Source organism: Dermacentor variabilis, chromosome 11, assembly GCF_050947875.1.
Source record: "Dermacentor variabilis isolate Ectoservices chromosome 11, ASM5094787v1, whole genome shotgun sequence".
NCBI classification, from domain to species: Eukaryota; Metazoa; Arthropoda; class Arachnida; order Ixodida; family Ixodidae; genus Dermacentor; species Dermacentor variabilis.
In genome coordinates this window covers 105,464,741-105,488,745 of record NC_134578.1, presented here as the reverse complement: position 1 = coordinate 105,488,745, position 24,005 = coordinate 105,464,741, and the positions used below count along the sequence as shown (strand labels likewise).

General features: G+C 43.6%; 1 protein-coding gene across 12 annotated transcripts in view; it reads right to left on the bottom strand.

Moving 5' to 3' along the window:
- LOC142563987 (uncharacterized) overlaps window positions 1-24,005 on the bottom strand; it is a 128,325-nt gene that overhangs the window by 47,361 nt on the left and 56,959 nt on the right. For 10 of the 12 annotated variants that reach the window (XM_075674756.1, XM_075674752.1, XM_075674761.1 and 7 more), the window contains 5 exons: window positions 22,904-23,012; window positions 19,593-19,681; window positions 17,016-17,091; window positions 5,922-6,059; window positions 3,222-3,266 (listed from right to left, as the gene is read on the bottom strand). In XM_075674756.1, coding sequence (XP_075530871.1) covers window positions 3,222-3,266; window positions 5,922-6,059; window positions 17,016-17,091; window positions 19,593-19,681; window positions 22,904-23,012 — 457 coding nt within the window. The remainder of the gene's footprint in view (window positions 1-3,221; window positions 3,267-5,921; window positions 6,060-17,015; window positions 17,092-19,592; window positions 19,682-22,903; window positions 23,013-24,005) is intronic. The other 2 variants (XM_075674754.1, XM_075674757.1) reach the window with 2 other exon arrangements.

The following is a 24,005-nucleotide window of genomic DNA, read 5'->3' as shown; positions in this document are numbered from 1 at the left end:
GACGAACTCCGCAACCTTGTCTTCCAGTTCTGCGGTCCGCCCATGAAATGACGTTTTCTGTTGGTTTGCTGCTTCTGCCTCCGCTAGTACCGAATGCTCTTGTCAGATACTACAAATTCGCGCTGTGCTGCGAGGTTGCTGTGGGCTTCCGCGCGCTCAATCGCCTTTTTCTTGAAGGCGACGGTCAATTGCCGTCAGCTTCCGCTCATTTTGAAACAAAATGTGAAAAAGCAGCCATTAACCAATATAACTTTGGACATGTAAACGCAAATTGGCGGTGCCACAATGTCACCATGCCGCGCTGCTGCTGATGGTGATGGCGAAGGCGGCTCTTTACTTCATCCACCCATTGTTGCAAGACTTCCGTAGTTTTTTCCGTCAATGTCCGGTATATAAGACAAGGGGCGACTTTTCACAATGGTTTTTTGAAAAAAAGTTCGACTTATATTCTGGTTTTTACGGTATTAAATAATCCAACAACTACATTAACAAAACTTCATAATAAGCTTGAAGAAAAAGCAGCACTACAAGGACACAGGTGCTAGTCCGTCGTACATATCATTCTTTTAGTCTGTATTTTTGTAGCACTGTTTTTTCTTCGAGTATGTTACACCAACTCGCCCATATCAAGCTCCTGCTGCTTCAGTTAATACTAAGTAACGTAAGAAACTACAGTAACAAAAATGACTCAATCAATTAACTAAATGCACAATAGTAACTAAGCAATACACCAACTAAAGTAAATAAATAAGGTAACTAACAAAACTCATTACCTAATCAAACTGCCAAACGTAAATGATTAATTATGTAAATGAAATAAAATTATTCACTAATAACCTACCTAACTATAATAAGTCAGCAAATGTAACTAACTTAGCAACTTATAATTAACGCACTGAACTAGCTAACCAAATATAGCTGACTTATCCAATTGACTAACTAGACAAAGTGCACATAGACACAGCCAAACGAAAGTTTGTGCAAGGAAGGCTACTACGGGCTAGGGCTGCGACATCGATCAAAAAATCATTCTGCCAAAATTTCCCGTTGCATGTTCGCTCTACAAACACACAAAAATAAATGCGGGACAGGTGCCTTTGCTCGTGAAAGATTTGCACGATCACGCAGTCTGGCTATGCGGAGCTGCCAATTGTTGGCCTTCTACTTGCGCCACTAGGTGCCACCTATATGTGTCTATATATGTGTCTCTATATGTGGTGCCACCTATATTGGTCCCTATATGATACTCTCGGGGAAGTTTCATGACCAGATGAAAAGTACTGAAAGACCCTGACACTGCTCTCTTAACTTTATGCCTAACACTTTTCGATCCGTTGCTCTTGGTACATGCCATGACTTCGTAATACTTGCCATATGGCCTCGAATTCAATTTTATTCCGCAAATTTCCTTCTCATAATCAGGGTCCCTTGTGATTGGCCTAGACAAACATATTTTCCACTGAGATTCTAGAGGCCGACTGCCAATCAAGAATTCTCATTCTCTTTCCAGGCTCTTGAACACTGCCTTTGTCTTTTGCATATCAATTATGAACCCTACTCAGACTATGTTAGCTTAAATCCTCAATCATTTGTTGCATTTGTTTTAAGTTGTGTGGGGTAGAGGAAGAATATCTGGTTTCTATGCTTGCTTTATCATGCCACCATTCAATTTTTTTAATGCTTCATGAGAACGTTTTGAGGCTCTGCAAGTTATTTTAACGACTAAAGGGATAACAGGCCAGCATGCAGAGAATGAAAGAAATTGTAATCATATCGATTACAATCAAATCTAACAGCTTTCTTCCACACAGCCTCAAGGTTTGATAGATCAGACGTACAGTGATGTGACCAGACAACACACACATTTCTAGAGTGGGCCTCATGAAGAATTTATAACCGGCTAGTTTGTATTCCTTGATTGCTGTTTGTAGTGCTCTTTTTAAGTATCCAAGCCAATTTAGTGCTCCGGAACAAATTAAATCGATACATTACAGTATTTTCGTGTTTATAACAGCTGATTGCAGTAGATGGAAGATGAGTAGCGAATAAACTGTTTGGCTTGAAGTCACTTAAGAGATACGTTGATTCCATAGGCCACTGCATAATCATTTTTTTTCTTCTGTGTGAACTGTTCAAAACCCTTACATATAGATACACACATTCAGCCCACTCCCGAGCTTACACCTGCTGTTTACAGCAAAGATAGAATGCACCGGGCCCGCTTTTAGACAGCTAAAAGGCAACATCGCAATCAAGAACAAGATATCCTATCATATTTCAAAATATAGCAGGACACGCAGTTTTACCTCTCTGGTCCAATGACTCCTGTAGCAATCATAAATGTTTTGCGGGAAAAACCTCACATTAAAAAAAAGTAAAGTAAAAGACTACACTCAGAAATGTGTGTCAAATATTCCATCTACCTGATTTGTCGACTTTGTGCCGCAGACAAATATGGCTCTAACTGATATTTCACAAATGCCCTTGCATCGCGTCGTGCGACGTTAGGGCTCTGTGCTGTATGTTTGGAGCCAGCAGCCTCGTAAACCCGTACCGTAAACCCTTGTTGTAAGGAAGTAATCTGGACAGAAAATTGACTTTGTTATATAAGCAGTATTTCATTAAAAGCAGAGCAGTAAGAGTGTCATAGTAGATCGAGATGAAAAGCTTCAAATAAAGCAATATTTCGGATTCAGCAATTTTGGAAAAAGAGCAGTTTTTTAAACGAGGGTTTACTGTTCTCGGCTTTAGGAGGCACAAAATTGGTCATCAAAATGGACTTCATTGTGATAGCTAATTAAGTAGCCTGAAGAACCTCATGCTGCTTTTCACACATTCTTTTGGCAGTTCGTGAGAAATACTTTTAATTAATTGCCATAAAGTTTCAGTGAGACATTTGTCATTCTATCCTGTAGTTTGTCGTTCATATGCTTAATTATAGAATCCTCACATCATCGAAAAATGGTTTACGAATGCGCGAAGATCAACGATCTGACTACACCAGCCGACAAGTTGTACCAATTGCACTGGCCAATGAAATTGAAAGCCTCTCATACAACTGTAGCACAAGGCTGCAAAGGCTGCCTTGTACAGACTTCTGCAGACTGCCATATTCAGTGCCTGCTGGCCAATGTATTTAACCAGACAAATAATACACTAACAAATGGATAATTCATGTGACCTAATGGAACTCATTTCATAATGGGAAGTATCATGCTCACCGTATTGTAAGTTCGTTTGGCTGCCTTCCTTGGACGACCACGCTTCTGAAAGAAAGGAGAGCATGCTTGAGCACCAGTGTGTCCAAAAGTTTATGCTAAAGAGACTGTCTACCACTCAGAACATGTCTGTAGATTGTGGGAGGGAATAGGATCATGTGTCACATTGGCAGACTGATTCTATTCCGTAAATAAACGTCTGTATTAATTTGGCTCTGGAAGTGGTGCAAAAATAACATGGCTTCGTCTGCCAGTGAAACGGTGTACTGGTCCCGGGTTCGATCCCCAGAGCAGCACAAATTTTTTCTTCGATTGTAAAGATGTTGTTCCTAGAAGCCTGTATGAGTTTCCTTTATAGGAGCGTTTCCTTATTAGCTAATAGTGTTTCCTTTACACGCCGAGTGGATGAAAATTATCTCTTTTAGCACTCTGCATAAACACAAACCAAAACAAAAATGTGACTTGGCAAGTGGGCTTTGAACCAGAAGGCACTAAGGCAAATGCACCCTTGATGTCTTGTCACATGCTGTGATCCAAAAGATCCAGTCACTTTAAGAAGCACGAGTCACTAAAAAAGTGAAAGCATCACCAATATAGTTCAGTGGCTATAGCATTCTGCTGATGAGCACAAACAAGCGCGTGGTTTCGATGTCCAGCCACATTACGATGGGAGCACAATGCAAGAACACTCCACCACTGATCATATCAACTCGGTTTTTTAACGAAACGCCTTTTTAACCCTTTGAGGGTCGAACTTTTCTGCGGAAACCGTGCCCCTAGGGTAATATTTTTTTTATTATTACAGATTCCAGCAGTAGGAAATGAGTGAAAACTCACAAGTACAGCAAGAAATAATTGCAAACAATACTTTGTCTGAAACACGCTTTACTTGCCCTGACAGTATACAAACGAATATGCTTACAGCTAGAAGTAAAAAAAGTGCCCTAGCAAAATTTATGGTTATTAATTTGGTGTCCCAAAAAATTCACCGACAATAATGATGCTCCCTAATAAGAAACTTCAGCGCACCTCGTTAGGTGTTTTGAATTCGCGTTACACTGAAGCAAAGAATTTGAACCTGAACCTGAGCAGGTTGCTCTTGGCAGCGGTGCCGAGCCTCTGCTGGTGCATCTTGTTAGCAGCAATGGCAGATGAAGCTACTGGTTTTGTCGCTCATTGTTCAAAAAGGAAGAACACATTTGCAAAATGGCTGGTGGGGCGCATTCTCTAGCGGAGGTGACGCAGACAAGGTAGCGAACGTGCAGTGGGTCACTGCCGCAGAGCATGTCCTGTGTGGCACTCCCCCCCCTTTTCTTTTCATCCTTTCATCCTGTTTTCCTCCTCCACCTTCCACCTCATGGTTCTGCTGCAGCCTCCTCCGCTTTCCTCCTCCCACCCTCTTCAGTATTGCCTCCTTTCACACCCCACTGTGCTCTGCATTCATTCTTTCATCCTTTGCTGTGCTCATTCGCTCGGTTGTGAGGGGCACCGACACTCAACGCAGGAACGGCTGCTTAAGAGCTGCACTCCAAAACACGTTTTATCAGAAGAAGAAATGCGTCAGAAATAATTAAGAAGAAACATTTGAGCAGTCTCCGCGAGAAGAGGCACTGTGTGGGGCTATACCGAAATGACAACTGCGCGCACCCCAGAGTGCTGGAATATGCGAGCTGAAACCCGAAGGGTAACTGCCACCAAAGGCAACAGAACCGACGATTAGTACCTCTGACTTTTGGCCACACCACGCTACCGGAAATTCGACATCCTCTAATAATGAGATTGCCACCCTGGAACACGAGAACTCAATTCATTTGAACTCAACCGGTGAGCTAACCACAATAACGCAGCAAGGTGAGCTAGTTGGTACAAGTGTTTCAAGCAAGCAGTGCTAAAAAATGCAACAAGAGCAAGTGCACGTGTGAGCTAAAGTTTTAAAATGCATGCATCCTGATGACTTATCACAAGCAACATGCTCAGGAAATTTTCAAAGCTCTTTGTCGCAATGAGGCGTCACGTGTGTCAGCATTACGTCCACTGGCTCAGCAACAGAGAAATCGCTTGCCTTTACGATTAGTGCATTCACTGCACCTTAAAACTGCATGATTCACTGCTACCTGTCTCTTTCTCCTCCACACCTGCCAAACTGCAAACTTTGAAATTAGTCACACTTTTTCTGGCATGCATTATTTATAAAAGCTTTCCCGGGGTACACACCTTTTGTGGGCTACACATGCACTTAATGATGATTTACCATTTGACAGCACGCACAAACAGCAGCAAACTATTTCCTCGTGACTTTTTCAGCGACTCGCACAGCGACATTGCTGTTGCAGATTACGTCTGCATCAGGAATCCTCCCTGCATATCAACTTGCTCGAAGCAAGAAACTTTCTGTATAGCCTTTAAAAATCCATAGACTTCCATGGAAAGCTTCGAGAACGATGAAAGTTTTTCACAAATAATTTCCTTTTTCATATAACTTGATGAAACATTTATAAAACAGTGGGACGAGGCCAAATTCATCAACTTTAAAGAGAATCTTAGTAAGAGAGTTGCTTTTTTTTTTCTTCTCTTCCTCTTGTAAGGTTTATAGCTACCATTCGTGCAATAAAACCTCTCCGTCCATAGTCAGCGCACCATCTTCTGCAAACTTGTCCTCGTCTCGTTTTTAGTGCTGTTAGGTTCCAAGACCGTATTACTCACCGTTTTAGAACGCCGGTTCGATGTGGGCACCATGCCGTGATCGCTTGAGGGTACTTCCTCATCCTCATCCATAGTAGAGTATGCGTCCTCTGCCTCCTCATTGGCTTCGGCTGCCGTAGCTTCGGGAGGATTCACCAGCTAAAGAAAGCGAGCAAAATTCTGTAGACGAATAAATACTAGCGTAATGTGTAATTCCATAGCTTCCACACAGGCAACATTTATAATGCAAGGTATCGGCCAGTATAAATGAGAGGTCAATGAGTTGAAACTATACGGTACAGCGCTGACAATAGTAAAAGCCTGATGTACAGTTGTCGTTCACCCGAAATGGAACAGGCAAGCACAGCATTGAAATGTGGTTGTGAACAAAATGCATCCCAATATTACCCCGTGCAAACTCTCATTGTGAACAGTTGACAACAGGCGACAACCCAGGAGATTTTCTAGAAATGAGAGAGGAAACGAAGTGTGTGCCGACGTTTTCACGCGAGATGGGCAGGAGAGTATTACGGGGAAGCTGCTGCGGCAGGCAACTACTACAGTCGAAACAGACGGTAACAAAATCCCGCGACAATGAACTGCCGCAGCCCTACAATCCCACATTAACAAAATTTGCCAGAAATTAAGCCCCCGAATTACCTATATCCGCGAGGCTAGCAGGCTCCAAAATGCGCTCAAATGCGATTTGCTTTGCAGAAAAATTTCACAAAATACCACTACACACCACTTGCATGGGCACCGCCATTTTTGTTTACAGAAACAACCAAGCACCGGAAGCCATCGTGTGCGCTGGAAACACGTCAGGGCCACCATCTTATTTGTTGATTGCCTGTTTGCAGCGGCACTCGTGTTGCTACCGACATGTGACAAGGGTTTTTGCGCACCTAGTGCAGTGTGTAATGAGCGCCTCGGCGAGAAAAATACAGCAAGAACAAGAAAACCAACGTCCCACCGAAGTGGAATGGCTTATGGCACCCAAGATGGCAGTCGCAGCGTGGAGTACCATGCAGTGAGCTGTCATTGAGCGATCTTCAGGGAATACGCATCCCTTGCTTCAAGAACACTGGTTTTGGTGCCAACCGACGGGCATCGCGTGCGGATTCGGTGCCCAACGTAAATTTGGACAAAGAAGCTGTGATATCGATAGATTGCCTTTGGGTATACGATACACAATCACTTTTGTGCTCTGCACCGGATGCATCGGCACCTATGGATGACAGCGTGCGCTGGAGAAATGCAGCTGAATGCGTGGAGCGCCGCTACTCTGCGTCCGGTGCAGAGTTATGCAAAATTTAGCAAAAGTGATCGTATCTCAGAAACCAATTGACAGAGAATACTGCTCCACAGCAGTGCTGCCGCTGCTGATCGAAGCAGGTGGCCATCTTTGTACTGTCGACAGTGCTGTTGTATTTTGACACTAAAGTTTCGTTCTGCATTACCTATCTGTGCCCTGTCATTTCGGAACAACGAAATTCTTGCGAAAGCGAATGTTTTCGCATTCCCCGCTGATTTTGTTATTGCGAGGTTCAACTGTATTCCCAATCATGCACGCCTTCTCTTGTTTACATGGGATCCCACAGCCAGAAAACTTATCATATGATCGCAGTTTGGCGATGTAGTGAACGTTGGTGCCTAAAGATCATGTTTTTGGGGAACATATGAACCAGTTAAAAAGAAGCATAACTGTATCGTGTTATTTCTTGTGTTTTTGATCGCGAACATTGGTGCCGGGAAATTGTCATAACTGTATCGTGTTATTTCTTGTGTTTTTGATTGCGAACATTGGTGCCGGGAAATTGTAAGTAACAGGATTGTATCAACAAGGTTCTACTGTATTGCCATTGCAGTGGAGAATTGAACCCACAACTTCCAGCTGTAATGTGGTTCTCTAGAATCTCCTGAAGCATAGCTGCCCACAATTTTACAGAAATGTTGAAGTACAGCCATGTTGGCATACTAACACTGTCATTTTCTAACTTTAAGGACCAAACACACAGTACTTCGGTTCATTCACATGCATGACAACAGTTGCACAGTTGCATTCTGTGTTGTTACCTTTCTGCCACTTAGTGCAAAACTGAGAAATTGTTTGTGCAACAGCCCAAGGTGGTGGCACCCATGAATTGAAAATAAAATAGTTAAACCTTGATATAACAAAGCCAGCAAAATCAGCAATTTCCTTCGTTATATCAAAATTTTGTTGTACTGAAATTTGGCCTTTAACGCAAGTAAGTCACCAACAGATTTTTCTTACATGGAGAGGAGCCACAGAATTCTCTAAATTATCGGGCAATCAAAAAAAGCAAATCTGAAAGAGAAAGCATTTCATTTTGACGTATTAAAGAGCCAGCAATGAATGACATCGTTTCATGCCATGTCGACAATATCTTCCTATTGGCGGTACGAATTAAGCGAAGCCAGCTGCACTTTCGCATCCTTTCGCATCCACTCTGCCACCGCGGTTGATAGCTTTGGCCGCACTGGGACAACGGCGTTATGAAAAGCACTGGCAGCGGGAAGCAAATGCTTCGTCTGGTTCTCGCTTCGAGTCACAGACGAAATTGCGCAACCTCCAATACCAAACGTGTGGGAAGATGGCACACGTGATGCCACGTCGTCTCGGTACGCCCACTCTTTGCACACGCAGCAGATTACCTCCAAAGCAGGGTGTGAGGCGGCGTATGTGCCCAGCCTCGCTTGCAGCCATGTGCAGCCACGACCGAGATGCGCACGAATGCCCCTCACGTACGCTTCATTGCGCTACTGCGAGCACACTCTCCTGCCCCTCTTTCTCTTTGCTCGCACGGGAATGCGGCTCTCATGAAGCCACCTTCTTTTCCTCATACTTTCCCCTTCACCTAAAGCATACATTACACACGGCACAATAAGATCTTATCGCACTTTGACTTTATACGGAACATGGTGCGGCTCCGGTTCGGTGGTCACTCTAGTTGCGCGGCATGCGATTTGAGAGGTGCGTTTGAAAGCAACCACTTGTAATTCAGTCATTAGAAGACCTGCATTGGCGGAAGTTTACATTGACCATATTTACTCGATTGTAATGTGCCCTTGAGTGTAACGCGCACCCGTTTTCCGTGATAAAAGAAAGGAAAAAAAAAACCGCCCTCGATAGTAACGCACATCCATTTGAAAAAAAGTGCGCATTAGATTCAAGTAAATATGGTATCGTCTCGGCATTCCTTTGTGGCAGCAGTGAAATTTCGTTACGTTGAAATCATATACAAACACACTTCATTATACTGGGGTTCTCGATATGTGGTGTTCTATGGACAAGAGGTTATAAAAAGTTAAATACTTCATTATATATAGAATTTCATTATATTGAAGTTTGTTACATCAAAGTTTAACTGTAGTCTGGAGAGTAGATGATCGAAGTTTCAAATAAACAACACCCACCAACACGTCAGCTGACCTTACACTATTGTCCATTTCAGCAGATGGCGACAATGCCAGTAATGCCACGCGTTTAGTTTCAAGGCTCCTTGGTCTAGCGCCAGTTAACGGGGTTGCATCCATGATGATTGCTGCTAAGGATGCACTGCTGGGTTCTTCAATGGCCAGTGGCGAAATTGACGTTTGTTCAGTACTGTGTTCGAGCTGAGCTGGCTGCACATCCTGGTGGAAATCCAAAAGAATGTACAACGGTAGGCGAAATACAAAAACATTCTGCACCAGCTATGTAGGAAAAAAAATGTAAAGTGGCAGGTGTGGGAATTTTACTTTGCGGTAGTTAAATTTCAGTAAAACCACATCCCTCTAATAAGAGAAAAGATGGGGAATGCGGGAGATGGAAATTCAAGACGATGAGCAAAACGTGAACAAGGTGAATGCTGGAGCCAACGTTTCGACAAGTGGACTTTTCTTCAAGGCGACGTATGCTTTCCTCGCCACAGTATATATAGGTGGGGTTCTTCTAAAGGGGAGAGGGTGTGAGGCGGGAGGATGCGGAAACGAGGGAAAATGTGCTAGCGTGTCGAATTGAGAGTAAAGGTACGCTGTGTGCAAGGTCAAAGCCAGGGACCCCCACCCACCCCGGTCTGTCAACGCACGCGCGTTAGCTGGCGTGTCAAGGGCATCTGACATGCTGGCTGAGAAAAAAAAAAAAAGAAACGGGAAGAAAGAAAAGCGGGGGGGGGGGGGGTATATACACCAAGAAAAGGAAGTGCAATAACAACACACCCACTGAGTCACTATCTAAATTCTTAAATCACCACCTGTCAAACATACCGATCACCCTCCCATCTTTCGTTCAAGACACGCCGCACTTCCTTCGAATTATCGACGGCATCAACGCCAACCAAATTCTTTCTGACCGCGCTATTCTAGTCACTTTGGATGTTTCTGCCCTTTACACCAACATTCCCATGAGTAAAGGAATTGAAGCCGTTTCCAGATCCCTCGCAATCAATCTCCAGGTGCACGCTCCTGAAGTTTACTTATCGCTCCTTAGGTTAGTTCTCACACTCAACTATTTCGAATTTGATTCTATACACTACCTGTAAATTTTCGGCACTAGCATGGGTACGCCATTCGCTCCCACGTATGCAAACATTTTCGTGGGACAGTTTGAAGCAGACCTGCTGAAATCCTACCCTTTAAAACCCCACACCAATCTTCGTTACATTGACGACATATTTATAATATGGGAACATGGCACAAGCGCCTTAACCGACTTAATTAGCCATTTCAATGGCTTTCACCCGAGTATTAAATTTACTGCTCCCAACTCTCCTCGTCAGATCAACTTCCTGGACACGACAGTCTACATATAAAACGGAAAACTGAGAACGACACTTTACTGGAAGCCTACAGATAGCCAGCAATATTTAGACTACAACAGTCATCACCCGCGACATTGCAAGCAAGGAATTTTTGTCGGACAAGCGAAACGTATAAGAAGAATCTGCAGTGAAGACCACGATTATATCCACCACCTAAATTACCTTAAATCAACGCTAGCAGAAAGGAACTATTCCCAAGTTGCTCTTGATAGAGCTTATGATGCCGCGTCAAAATTGGAGAGACAGTCGGAATTGGCCAAGAGACAGCCCACAGTAGAATCTGACACACCGCCGGCCTTTATAACAAAATATTCTAATGCACTCCCAAACATAAACAACATCCTAACAAAATACCACCCAATAATATCAAGTAACGAGCGTCTGCGAAAAGGGTTCCCGGATGTACCCATGGTTACCTATCGCCGAAACACTAACTTTAAAGACATGTTAGTGCACGCAAAAGTCAGCCAACAGCATTCCCCCGTAATAAAAGCATGTTGTCGCCCTAGGTGCAAAACCTGCAGGCACTTTCAAAGTGACATTAAAATTAAAAGCACTGCAAATAGTTACACACATGAAGTCAAATCTAGCTTCACTTGTACAAGTTCGGATGTGATTTATATTCTTGAATGTTCCTTCTGTAAGAAACAATATATCGGTGAAACAGGACAACGTCAGATTAAACGGACATCGCGCGGACACAGCTAAAAAGCTTCCCAAAGCTGTCGTCGAGCATTTCAACCAACCAGGTCATAACTTTGATGAACTTAAACTCTACATCTTACAGTCAAATTTACGTTCTGAACGAGAAAGAAAATACCGAGAATCATACTTTATCCATAAGTTCAAGACATTGCAACCAATAGGCATAAACGTTTCAAAGGGAGCTTTGGAATCTATTCGCTATGCTAAACTTCAAGATATAGGCAACAACACTTAGTTTGATTTCTTGGCGTATCCCCCCCCCCACTTTTTTTTTTGTTTCCTTTTCTTTTTATGTCAGACGGCGTGTCAGACAGACCAAGGTGGGTGGGGGGGAGGGGGGCCCTGGCTTTGACCTTGTACACAGCGTTCCTTTACTCTCAATTCGACACGCTAACACATTTTCCGTCGTTTCCGCATCCTCCCGCCTCACACCCTCTCCCCTTTAGAAGAACCCCACCTATATATACTGTGGCGAGGAAAGCATAGGTCACCTTGAAGAAGACAAGTCAACTTGTCGAAACGTTGGCTCCAGCATTCACCTTGTTCACGTTTTGCTCATCATCCCTCTAACAAGATATTTAAACTGAACTGATTTTTGAATTGACTAATACAGCGCAAGAAACCACACAGACGACAAAGAAGCGCACATGGACAGCATTGTGGGATTCAAAGATAAATTAAGACCAATTAGCCCAGCTGTCCGTTCCGTTATTTAAACTTAACCTAACCAACCTATACCAACAACTAATAATTTTAATAATCACATGGGAAAGAAAAAAGAGCAGCTTCTTAACACCAGGGTGCGTTCCATCTGCGTTCTGAAACTCATGTTCTGCAAAATCACAATGGAAAAAATCGATTAGCGTATGCAACAGCACCAAGATTACGAGGGTGCCAATGTGCAAAGAATCAATGGATAATGAATAAATGAATAGAACATTTACAGAGCCCTCTGTCTGAATGCAGCAATTTTTTTTTTCAATTTTTATTCTAAATATTGTTAAAGGCCTGCCTCTGAGGTTGTTATGTAAATAGGGGAGAGAGTACAGACACTAAACAAATCGTTCGCTACCACAAAAATAGGGAGTAGGAAATGAAAGCAAACTGATTATAAGATCTAAGCACTAAAGCAAAACAAAAGATACAAAATAATGAACAAAGATATATTTATACAACACCTGCAGTCACCTCCACTAGTCTGTAGGTCAAGGGGGTCGGCTTTTGTACATGACATGTCAAATGTTCCAGCATAATCACTGGTGCTCGCATACATTCCAGAAAGTAGAACACTATTCACATTGTGCAAGAAGTCTTAATTACATAGGTTTGGTGAACGCAAAGAAAACAGATAAGATCAATGACAAGACTCGAGTAAGTTCCAAATGATACAGGCACATCTTGCACTAAGCGATAACATTAAGTTTCTAGCAGGTGCCACGGCTCCTGGAAAAATGATAAACAAGTACACATGGCAATATTTTCACGTAGTAGTGACGGTGAAGAAGGTAGCAAAACTGTGACTGACGAAACTAACGTTCTATTGGGGGAACCTGTGCCCTCAAAAGCAGGCTACACTCAAAGGACAACGATAGCGGCGTAAACAGTTGACGATCGTTGAAGATCTGATCTGTCGGTCAAGTGCATCTGCTTTTATACACGGGTCATTGAAGATCCCTGAGTAATTGCTGGTGCCCGCGTGTCATCCAAAAAATTCGACACAATGCGCATCGCACATGCAATCAGATTACACAAGCTTGCAGGACAACAGACAACGGGTAGAAACATCGATAATGTTCAATATTCGATTTGAAATTGAATATTCGAGTATTTGCACACCTCTACTTATTAGGCGTCTGGGTGCAGGCATTGTAACCGGATGCGGCGGATGCGCGCCTTTATAATTAAGGAACGCATATACGTCCCATGACAGTGATAGCTGTTCATACTTAACATGCTTCACTGCATAACACGTCCGTACTGCAGCGAAGCTGACAATTTCAGCAATTGAGTGTTAGCATCTGTTCCGGCAGAGCTTAAGCAACAGCGACTACGCTGAAGATGCATAGTCTCCCGTCAAAAACATCTATTAACGCGACAGCGTTAAGGAACTCGTGTCGCAGAAAAGCCGGTGTCGTCGGCGGCGTTGGCCGTGAGCGATAAATCCCGGGAGGCACTTCATGAATAAAAAACAACTTGCAAGATGGGCTGGGTGGGAATCGAACCAGGGTCTCCGGAGTGTGAGACGGAGATGCTACCACTCAGCCACGAGTTCAATGCTTCAAATCGGTACAAAAGCGCCTCTAGTGAATGTGGTGTTGCCTTAGAAACGTGCCATAGAAAGTTATACTGCGGTGTATATCGGTATTTATGAGCATGTAACTTACAGAAGTCGCAGTTACATGAGTAGCGAAGAACGTTTCTGCTACATTTCTTCTGCACTTTGCGCACATGCAGAGCTATCTCGCGGCAAACACAGAAGACCCCCTCCTCGCAATGTGCGACGCTGCCCCGACACGTGGTACGCCACTCGCCCGCTTCTCCCCTTCAGGCCGTGCGGGGACCGATGCGAGGATGCCCCACTACCCTTGCATTTAATAAGTTTTCTCGCTCTCTCCCCTTCCAACTCCACTCGTCATTCGCACCCTCGCGTTTTGGCGACGTGGCTTCTCTTTCCGCTCACAGTGCGATTCCTAGGTGCAGCGTCCGATGCGGGACGCTCTGACCTGATCGCGTTCCCTGCTATGTGTGCCGAGCTGCTTCCCAGGAGTCATGCGGCTGCGTGGTGCTCCCAAGCGAGATAGAGGACGATCCCATCGAGGCGTCAGCCCCATGATCGCGTCGGCCTTCATGGCAGGTCGCGGCCAGGCTTTCCGTGCTGATCACAACGTTTGGCTCGCGTAAATAATTTCTCCCTCCGAGACACCAATTCTTTGGTTCGTTCTGCTTGCTCAGGTGCACGTTTCGTTGTTGCGCCGAATGCTGCGTTGCTCGGCGCTCACTTCGTGATTGGTGGGTGCAAAGTCCGATGCAGGGCGCCTCATAAGTGATCGCTGCGCCGTATCCCAATGTCTTACACCCCTTGGCGGGTCGACGGGAACGCTATTGCGTTCCACTCTTGAAGGTGAAGCTTAAGCATTCTCCATTTTTTTTCACCCTGCTCTAGGTCGATTTTCAAGAAATAACCACTGCAATCACACATGAAACCAAAACTGTCTTTGCAGGATTTTTAGGCTTTACCACATAAAACAAATACATTGCACTAAAGCTGACTTTAACTAATGTGTGGCAAAGGAGACTTCAGGAAACCGGCCGCCAATGTGCAACACGTATTAGACCCTTGCCCATTTTTCTTGCAAAAAATTGAGTGCATGTTAGATTTCTACTTTGTTTAGGAGCTTTATTGTCATCTGTACATCAATCGGCTGCTTCGGACACATAGAAAGCGAGGGCCCATTTTGTTTGGAGGCGTGTTAGAATAAGGAAAATATTGCCAAATGAATCAGCGGGTTTTTTTTTTTGTCGCTTTTTCTGCATCTACTTTATTTCTACTCACTGGATATCTCAATCAATTGATGTATTATATAGTGTAGTAACTTATATATTATACGCATGGGTTCAATCTTCAATCCAGTGTCTTCTCTCCCTCTCTCTCTCTCGAGAGCTGATATGGTATCATGGATCTCTGCATGAAGGGTTTCGGTTTCGAAAGGATTCTACAGGGAACACCTAGCGTTAATGCAAACGTTCAAAGTGACATCGTTGAGCCCGATGTATATAGACTGTGTGCATATTGAAATCAGTTCCAGCCCAATACTCTGTTTTGCCTGACATCCTTTTGTCATGCAATCTTTCGCTCAACGGTATTTACGGCGCCTTTGCCAGCGATACGGCAGTAACCAACCAGTCGGTGGCACACTTTTCTTAAACTCTACAGAGACAAGGCCGCTGCAGTAATATCTAACAAGAATACCTCGCCTGCAATGCGTTTTTCACAAAGATATCCCTTCCACAGTGCATCAGAAAAATATTTTTTTGCCATTACACAGAGCGCAATGAAAGCTATGATCAACCAATGAACCACGCATCAGTGAAAGCATAAAATAATCACATTGTAAAGAAAACTGCTCAAATCAAAGAAGTATACCATGTACATTCGCGTAAGGGCACTATCTTTACACGCTCTTGATAAGGTGTAGTCCTTATACAAGGACAGGCTCCATTTTGATCGAAGTTTTCCAAGCATACGTAATCCAGGTGCTACTTTTGTACCAAAAGAATAAATCCTACTGATTTCCTGACGCAGTTATTTGTTTATGCATGCACACCATGCATCTGGCGCCCGTCCAGTCCTCACCACTGTCACTGTCAGTCTCGCAGGCTTGGTTAGCCATCCCACTCATGGATATCTGTCATTGTCCATGCCATCGATAATGTTGATATGGCAATGACATCACGCACTTGGAATAAAAAAAATTATGCAGCTCCAACGCACTTGCTGAAATCTATGTGAAATGAAGCCTTCCTGAAACATTTCTTCAAATGCTATAAATTTGCCTGTTTCATTCCTGCGTTTTTGGCAAAAAAAGAGATCATCACCCCCATGAAGTGATGGTCTCAAAGAGTAATTTGGTGGCATTATGTGTACCACCTACTTATGGGCCAATCCCTCATTCTGGGAAAGTGCCATAGTATGAAAATTGTCACAATAACAAAGTGAACGCGCTTCCAGATTGATATCATTAAAAACTAAATTGTGGAGTTTTACGAGCTGAAACCACGATACGACTATAAAGCATGCCGTTGTGGGAGACTTCAGATCAATTTTGACCACTTGGAGTGCTTCCAATGTGCACTCAGTGCGCGGAACGTGGGCATTTTGCACTCTGCCTCCATTGAAATGCAGTTGCCACGGCCAGGATTTGACCCCGCACTCTCGGGCTTAGCAGCACGAAGCCATAGCCACTATGCCACCACGGCAGGTAGGCTAACATCATGCTGTGTGTATATGCTTTATTATAGAAGCCATAATCATGAATGCGCGGGGATCATCTCGAAGAGCTGATTGCTGTTGGCACAATTTGTACCACCCCCATCTTTGCCAATTCCATGTCGTGGGCATGTACCACAGCATTGAAATCATCATCATAGTCAACATGCGGTGACCACCCGAAAGAGCTACTAGGTCTTGGCACAAGAGAAGTATGCATGCAATTATGGCCTACTGGTTAGAGCTTTGGGCTGCTGCATGCGGGGGTCGAGGTTCAAATCCCACTGCCGGTCGCACATGTTTCTTTCTTTAAGTGTGACGAGGAATCTGTTGAGTAAGAACCAGAGAAATGACCAGCCGAACCTGGAGAGACTATGGGATCGTAAGCAAAGAAAGCTTCTCTTTAATAGCAAAGCTGCAGTAACACACTCTCTCTGCTTCTTTTTTTCATTAACATCATTTTGGGGGGGGGGTGACAATATCGCTACTACATCAGTAGGATAGAAACTTGGGCCGGCTGCTCGAACTAGCCTCTTACATGAGTGCAACAATAACCTTTTCACTCTGTTTAACTGGTACACAGGATGGAACACAACATACTGTGTTTTGCTGCAGTTTCTCTTCCTGGCTGGTTGCAAGGCTGGTGACAGGGTGCCCCAAGTCCCGAACAGCACCGCTACGCAACACAGAAAACAGATTTGTCACAATTCAGTACGCAGCTCCCAAACACTTGTACAGCATGCATTTAAAAAGGCAGCTTTCTCAGCAGAGAAAGAGGGAAACGACTTTATCTGACCAAGGGGTTCAGGCACATAGGTCCAATGGTCCCCGCACGACCCCAGTGCATTACACGTTTGTGAGTTCATGGAGTTCCATGCAGTCTAGTTTTTGAATCACTTGTGGGGGGGGGGGGGGCACATATATTTGAGATTTTCAAATAACGAATCGGATATTGTCCTATTTTATCCACGCCTACAATCAAACAGTCACTACTTGTACATAGACGCAAATATTGTTTTAATACTTGGCATTGCCAGCTGTACACAATCAATCATGAAACTGAAGCAAAAATGAAGCAAATTTCACCCCTGCCACAATGGACATAAGTGACAGGATGCTACGTAGAGCACCCTCTGTCGCTCAGGGAGCCAGACTTTTCGAGTTAAACTACAATCATTTGCGCTCACACTTCACCCAAACATGAAATTGGGCAACGTGTATTGTTTTCTGGCACTCCTGTATTTATCGATGCTGCAACTGTGTGTTTTCTTGGGATGAAGTCTGAATACACTTGATTGCAGCACTGCTTATATTAGGGGAGTACACCAAATAGTAGATTTCGAATCGAATGAAGGAAAGAAGCCAAATGTTTAATAGAATATCAGGAAATATTAACAAGAATGTTTAAGCTCACAAATTTTGCGCAAAAAACATTGTACTGCACGTGCTCAGGAGGTTAACCACATTACTTGAACAGACCCTGAAACCATTTTGACGATTTAGTAGAAATGTACTGAGTTGTTAGGGTAGGCCCTGCTGATCACTGAGAAATGCATTTAGGCACTCCATGTAATGCATACAATTTATTATAAGGTTTTAAAAATGTGCATCACTACCGATCACCGCGGCAGGACTCTCGGGTTTTCGGCCGCCCCGTCAGTCTAGGTAGCAGGTGCAGGTGACGTCACTCGGGCATGCTGTTTGATTGGCTACCGACATAGCGTCATCGACACTTTTTCCAACTTAACTTTTCTTAAAAACTGTCAAAACCAAGGTTTGATTATGAGGCTCACCTAAATCTTCAGCACAGGGGTGTTCTCGCATTTTGCCCCATCGAAATATGGCCGCTGTGGCCGGGATTCGATCCCATGATCTTGTGCTAAGCAGCCCATCACCATAGCCACTAAGCACAACCACGGCGGGTCTTTTTCCAACTTTACGGTGAACGAATGTTGCTCGTAATAGTTGGAATATAGATTAATTTGTTGCCATAGAAACGTAATGGAATGAGAATACACAATCACAATTTATCACTAAGCTCAAGCACTTGCAGCACACAGCAAGTGTAGTCTGCTTGTTTTACAATGTGCAAACGCAAGTCTACTGTACTAGCATGGCAAACAATGTTCAGTTAGATAACTGCTATTTCATTAATTACTGATGAATTAATTTGTATGTTCTGATCATTTTTTGCTATTAATACTCCTCGTTCGGCAGCTATTCTGTGCAGTGCTGTCTTTGTTTTCTGTTATCAGGGTGAATAATAATTGTATCATGTCTGCCACTGCTGCGTGCCTTATGAAAAGCGAGGGCTAGTCAATCTTCTTTTAAATCTTTTTACCTTTTACAGTGAAAGATATCAATCCCTCCAAAAAAAAAAAAAAGAAGTTTCCCACACTTAAAAACAACACAAAGCACAAACAACAAGACAACTGCAAAACAAAGGCTGGGTAGCAATTAGGTAATGCTCACTTAGCAGAACTATAACTACCACCACTTTTTAAATATCTTTTCTCAAGATGTGAAACAATATGTACTGGCATTCTATTTAATAATAGGTATGTCAAAAAGCTTCATTGATGCAGTCCTATGCAAAACTAAATGGAGTGCAAGGGTATTTCACATTTTGTAGATGGAAATGACCATGACAGTACTATACTCTCTGAATTTTGGCTAAGTGGATGTTTAGTTATGTATTTATTTTTAATTATTTATTTATTTGTTTATTTATCGCATGATGTTGGGCAACTTCAGGCATGGTGGACAAAGAAAATAAACAATACTGAGGTGAGGTCATACAAAGTGAAATGCTGGTGCACAATCAACTGCACATACGCTGCAAATTGTTTCACTTTGTATAGAAATGAGAAAAAATTAAGTATTCAATATTTGAAGGCCCTTTTTCTATAACATTTGTACATGATACAATTTGAATATCAGAAAAATTATGCAACCTTTTAATCTACCTAGCTGAACATCATGGTGTGTCCTCTAAAACTAATGTCTACTTTATCGAGGAACCAATGTAGAGAGCTACCTGCTCAAAAATAATTCTCACACATGCTCAAATTGACAACATTTTCACAGGGTCACAGCGCATGCAAATAAATTAGCACAACAACTCCGGAAACAGACAACCAAGTCAGCACAAAGCATTAAAAAGTAGGCATGGCAGACCTTGGAGCCTCTGCCACGTCAACTGCCGTTGCGCATGGCTGCAGTCTCCCAGACCCGTGCTGCAATGCAGCCAGCTTCTCTTCAGCCGCCTGGTGGATTTTGCAAAAGGGCAATAAGATTAGGACTTTAGTGCCATAAAACAACTAGCGCCCTCAAGTGGTCATGTGATAAACATAACAAAAGAAAGTAGCATTTCATCTCTTTATGCCAGTCAAAGCAGTTCTAGAGTGCAGGTTGCAAGGAAACACCACCGGCGCCATGTGCAGGACCGTGTCAGCATTCTAAATTTTTACAAGATTGTAGACAGTCTACCACGATGGCTACAAAGCCGGCTTTGCGGCCAAGTTAACCAGGTACAGTAGAACCTTGTTCATACTTTTTCCCCAAAACACAAGGATGTACTAACCTACAATCCGACATCTCTAAAATATTTGGTAGACTCCCAACTCCAGTTGACATCTACATAATCCAAAGCATTCAGCATGATGCGGCCACGCAAATTAACCAGGTAGGGCCCAAGTGGCTAGAGACGCGTGTTGTCGCTCTACTATCGCATAGTATTTTGAGACAGCCGCAGGAACTCGAAACGAAATCGAGCTGGTAGGGAAAGCCTGAACACAATATGTCAGAGCAAAACATTAAGCTCACTTCGCAAGCCTGCACCAAGGAACATTGGTACGTCTGAGTTTTGCACATTGAAAGTGCGCAGTGCACTTCCAATGGCCCTACACCGCACATGCTGAGAAACTGATAATGAAGATGCTTATCGGAACAGAGTTGATAGCTACAGCTGGGAATGCAACGTGCAACGAGCTGCGAGGGGACTTGCTCGTATTAGAAGAGGAAGCCGAGTACACTCCAGCATTCCTGAATGACACGAGCAGGCGAGTGCTGCGGGGAAACTGCCACGGTGAGCGCCCACTGCTCTCAATCCTGTGTGCCTCATGACTCTTCTTCACACAGGGTCTAGCAGCCGGGAAATGTATTCTACGATCAGTTTCACAATGACGCAGTCACAGATCGCAGTTGATGCTGATGCTGAAAAATCCTCAAATGTGCGAGGGCGAATGAGAAAGTCATTGCCCTTATTTTTTTTTAGGAATTCACGGCTGCAAATGTGATGTCGACATATCCATTCCGAGCGGTGGATCTTCCTTGGATCGGCCCGGACTTATCTGCCGGTAGCTCCACGGCACGGTGCTGCTGTCAGTTGTTGAAGCTAGATGGCGGTTTTGCTTCAAACGTCCACAGTGTACGAGCAATGAAGTGTGGTTCACTTTCTATGGAGCAAGAGACAGACGGCCATCGAGATCCACAAGGAAACACAGCCGACGTATGGGGAAAGGTGTCTCCTTTTGAGAGATATGAAGGTGGTGGTCATCAAGACTTGCATGACAATGAAGGCAAAAGCTGTGAGCATTGACAATGACAATGAGCATTCGGGGAGGCCGCGTGTGCCGTTCACTAACGACAACATGGCAGAGGGGCATCTCAAGTTTACTGCTGCGATGGGACAAATGTCTGAACCGGTGTGGGGACTATGTGGAAAAATAATGTAAGGTACATAGAACAGTATATACATTTGTAATTACCTGTCTGTACCTTATTTTCGCAAATAAAAATAGGGGCAAGGACTTTCTCATTCACCCTCGTATTAACAGGTAAAAATGCAAGTGTAACTGTTTTGGCTCGTTTCTTGTGTTCTCGTTTGTGAATGTTGACACCGGTATATCGTACGAGACGGGATAGCATCAACAAGGTTCTATTGTACTGGAATACTCTTGGAACCCATCTCCTGAGGTTTCACACCACAGCACATCACCAAATGAGCTAAAAGAAAAGAAAAAAGAATGTTAATAGTATTACTATATATAAAAGCACCTAATAGCAAAACAACATGGCTTGCTATAAATGCAAATGAAAGCGAGACTAGGCTTTTTTGCACAAAGGTGATGTTTCTACTGAGCTTCTAGGCAGGCTGCTCCAGCATTACTGGCAGTTTCCAATAAAAATTACTGGAGGGAACTGTGGCACTACTGTCTACAGGAGACGCAAACACAACAGTTCTGCCAGCACAAGAATAACGGTTGGTATTTTGAATTGCCTAAACTTCATCAATCTTGTTTCAGATGGCCTGACTTTACACCACCATACATGCAATAATTCATAATGACTGCGCACGCACAGTCTTACTGCCTCCTGTATTGAGAAAAGTATAGCTTGGTTTGTAATTTAGCCCAATGTAAGTAGATAAAGTGCAATAAACAAAGCAACAAGTACGTCTGAAGCCACAAGCACAAGCATCAGATATATCTATGTGCACTAAAAATCACTGCCATGGTGGCTGACCAATCGCAGCACCAGAGTTCTCTCTAGTAATTATTGTAGGACACAGTGGTTACTGCAGCAGCTTTTCAGCCACCATCTTCTTTGGACAGCTAAGTAGCCTGCATCGTTCTCGAGTTGGGTGCTGTCTCCATGAAGCTCTCTTCTTTGCCAGCTCTATCACATTGGAACAACAATTAAGATGTCCACCGCCCCCTTGGTTGTCTATTTAGCGATCTATGATGATTACTAAAACATGCACTGTAAATTGCTGATAAGAGCAAGCGAAGCACTGCAAGAAAGGACCCTCAAGTTTAAGAAGTTTCCGCTCCAAAGAAACATGAAACAACAGCAACAAAAACTATGGCTTGAAACCTAGTAGGACAACAGCGAACCATTTCACAATTGGAAGTGCAATACTCACCGACAGCTTTCTACGGCAATGAATGGATAGCTACAGGGGCAAAGCTTCAGCACACGTGTTACCCTGCCTAACTAATAGTTTGGCAGTGTTTGTCTATGCTTTTGGCTTCTTAGAACACATACTGAATCAGCGTAGCTTCCACATGTGACAGTTCCACATTTCTTCAGATGCTGATAAAATATTCATATTTTCTTAAAACATAAGAAATAAATTTCTTATGTTTTCAAGCTTTACTAACTGTTGTGCACTTGAGAAGGTGCTGCAGGGGGTCAAATTGATCGAAGCGGCAATGCTTTCGACTTTTAACTAAACGAGTTTTTTTTTTTTTTCTTGTCCATAGCCATGTATGATTTTTCGCTCTGACCTTCCAGTCCGTTCAAGTTAACAGAGGGTGAATGAACAGGAGTGAACTGCAGAGTCTTGGCACTTCTATTCTTGCAACACAAAGTACAAGTCGCTTGGACATGCATATACATCCGCAAAGGGCTTTCTTTTGTTTGTTCGTCTTACAACTGTGTATACATCGCCATAGCACACAGCAACTGTCGCATTCAAACCGCACCTTGAGCTTCTCTCGAAGATCCATTATCATGCTGTCTTTTTCATTGATCACGGCAGCTTCTCGGCGGCAACCTTCCGCAGAACTGCAGGATGTAGCCAAGGACTCCCTGCTGGTGTGCACAGGCAAGCAGCCAACAACACCATTAGCAAAAGCTTATGCTGACATGCCAGCGTGCAATACAAGGAGTGCAATAGAAGGGCAAGTCACCAGGCCTCATTCACACAGCTCGTCCCCAAATATCAGCGTACAATTCAGGCCCCTTATGGTGACTCACATTTAGGCAGGCTAAAGTAACTGATTTAATGCAGGGGAGTGAATTTGAATGCCACGTGATGAAGCCTGGCACAGAGAGAGGCGAATGGGAGCCAGTGTTTATGGGTTCCAAAGTGAAATGAGTTGCTTCCTATACAAATGTTGCGTTCATTGCCAAGCACAAGCCACACTCGGCGCCAATCATGTTCACTTTCTGTTCATGCCACGAAACCCATATTGCTGCTCAACAAGGGGGTTTCACCTCCTGTACTAAATGTAAATAATAAACACAGCACAGCCCTTGCCCCCTCTATGGCACCCTGCATTAATTAAGAATTCAAAGAGAGGCAATGAAGTGACAGGAGTCAACCTACACTGGCAGTTCCATTCACTGTCTATGTTGTTTATAAAGTAGCCCAGATACCCTCAGGTTTGCCTGCTTCTGTCTGTTTACAGTGCTAGCCTTCTCCACGGATGCATGCAAGCTACTAGACATGCGATGCAGGCCTTGATGAGAAGTCACAGCAGCCAATCACAGAAGTCGGTCTGAATAGGATGGCACGTGGCCCAAGGAGGTTTTAAAACTAAATTGTGGGAGTGGAGATACGCCGTCTTACCACAGGCATGTAACAATATTCGCACACAGCAGAGAATACAGAAAGCACTTTGTTCCCACTTTGTGCGGGTTAAGACAGCTAACATTGCCTTACAGATCTCTGTCGACATTTTTGTGTGACCGGCTAGAGAATTAAAAACCTCAACATCTTGTCAAGTTTGATGGTAGATGACAAATCAGTATTCTGCCTAAAGAAACATTTTGTCCAGAAATAACGAGCTGTGTGCGCCATCA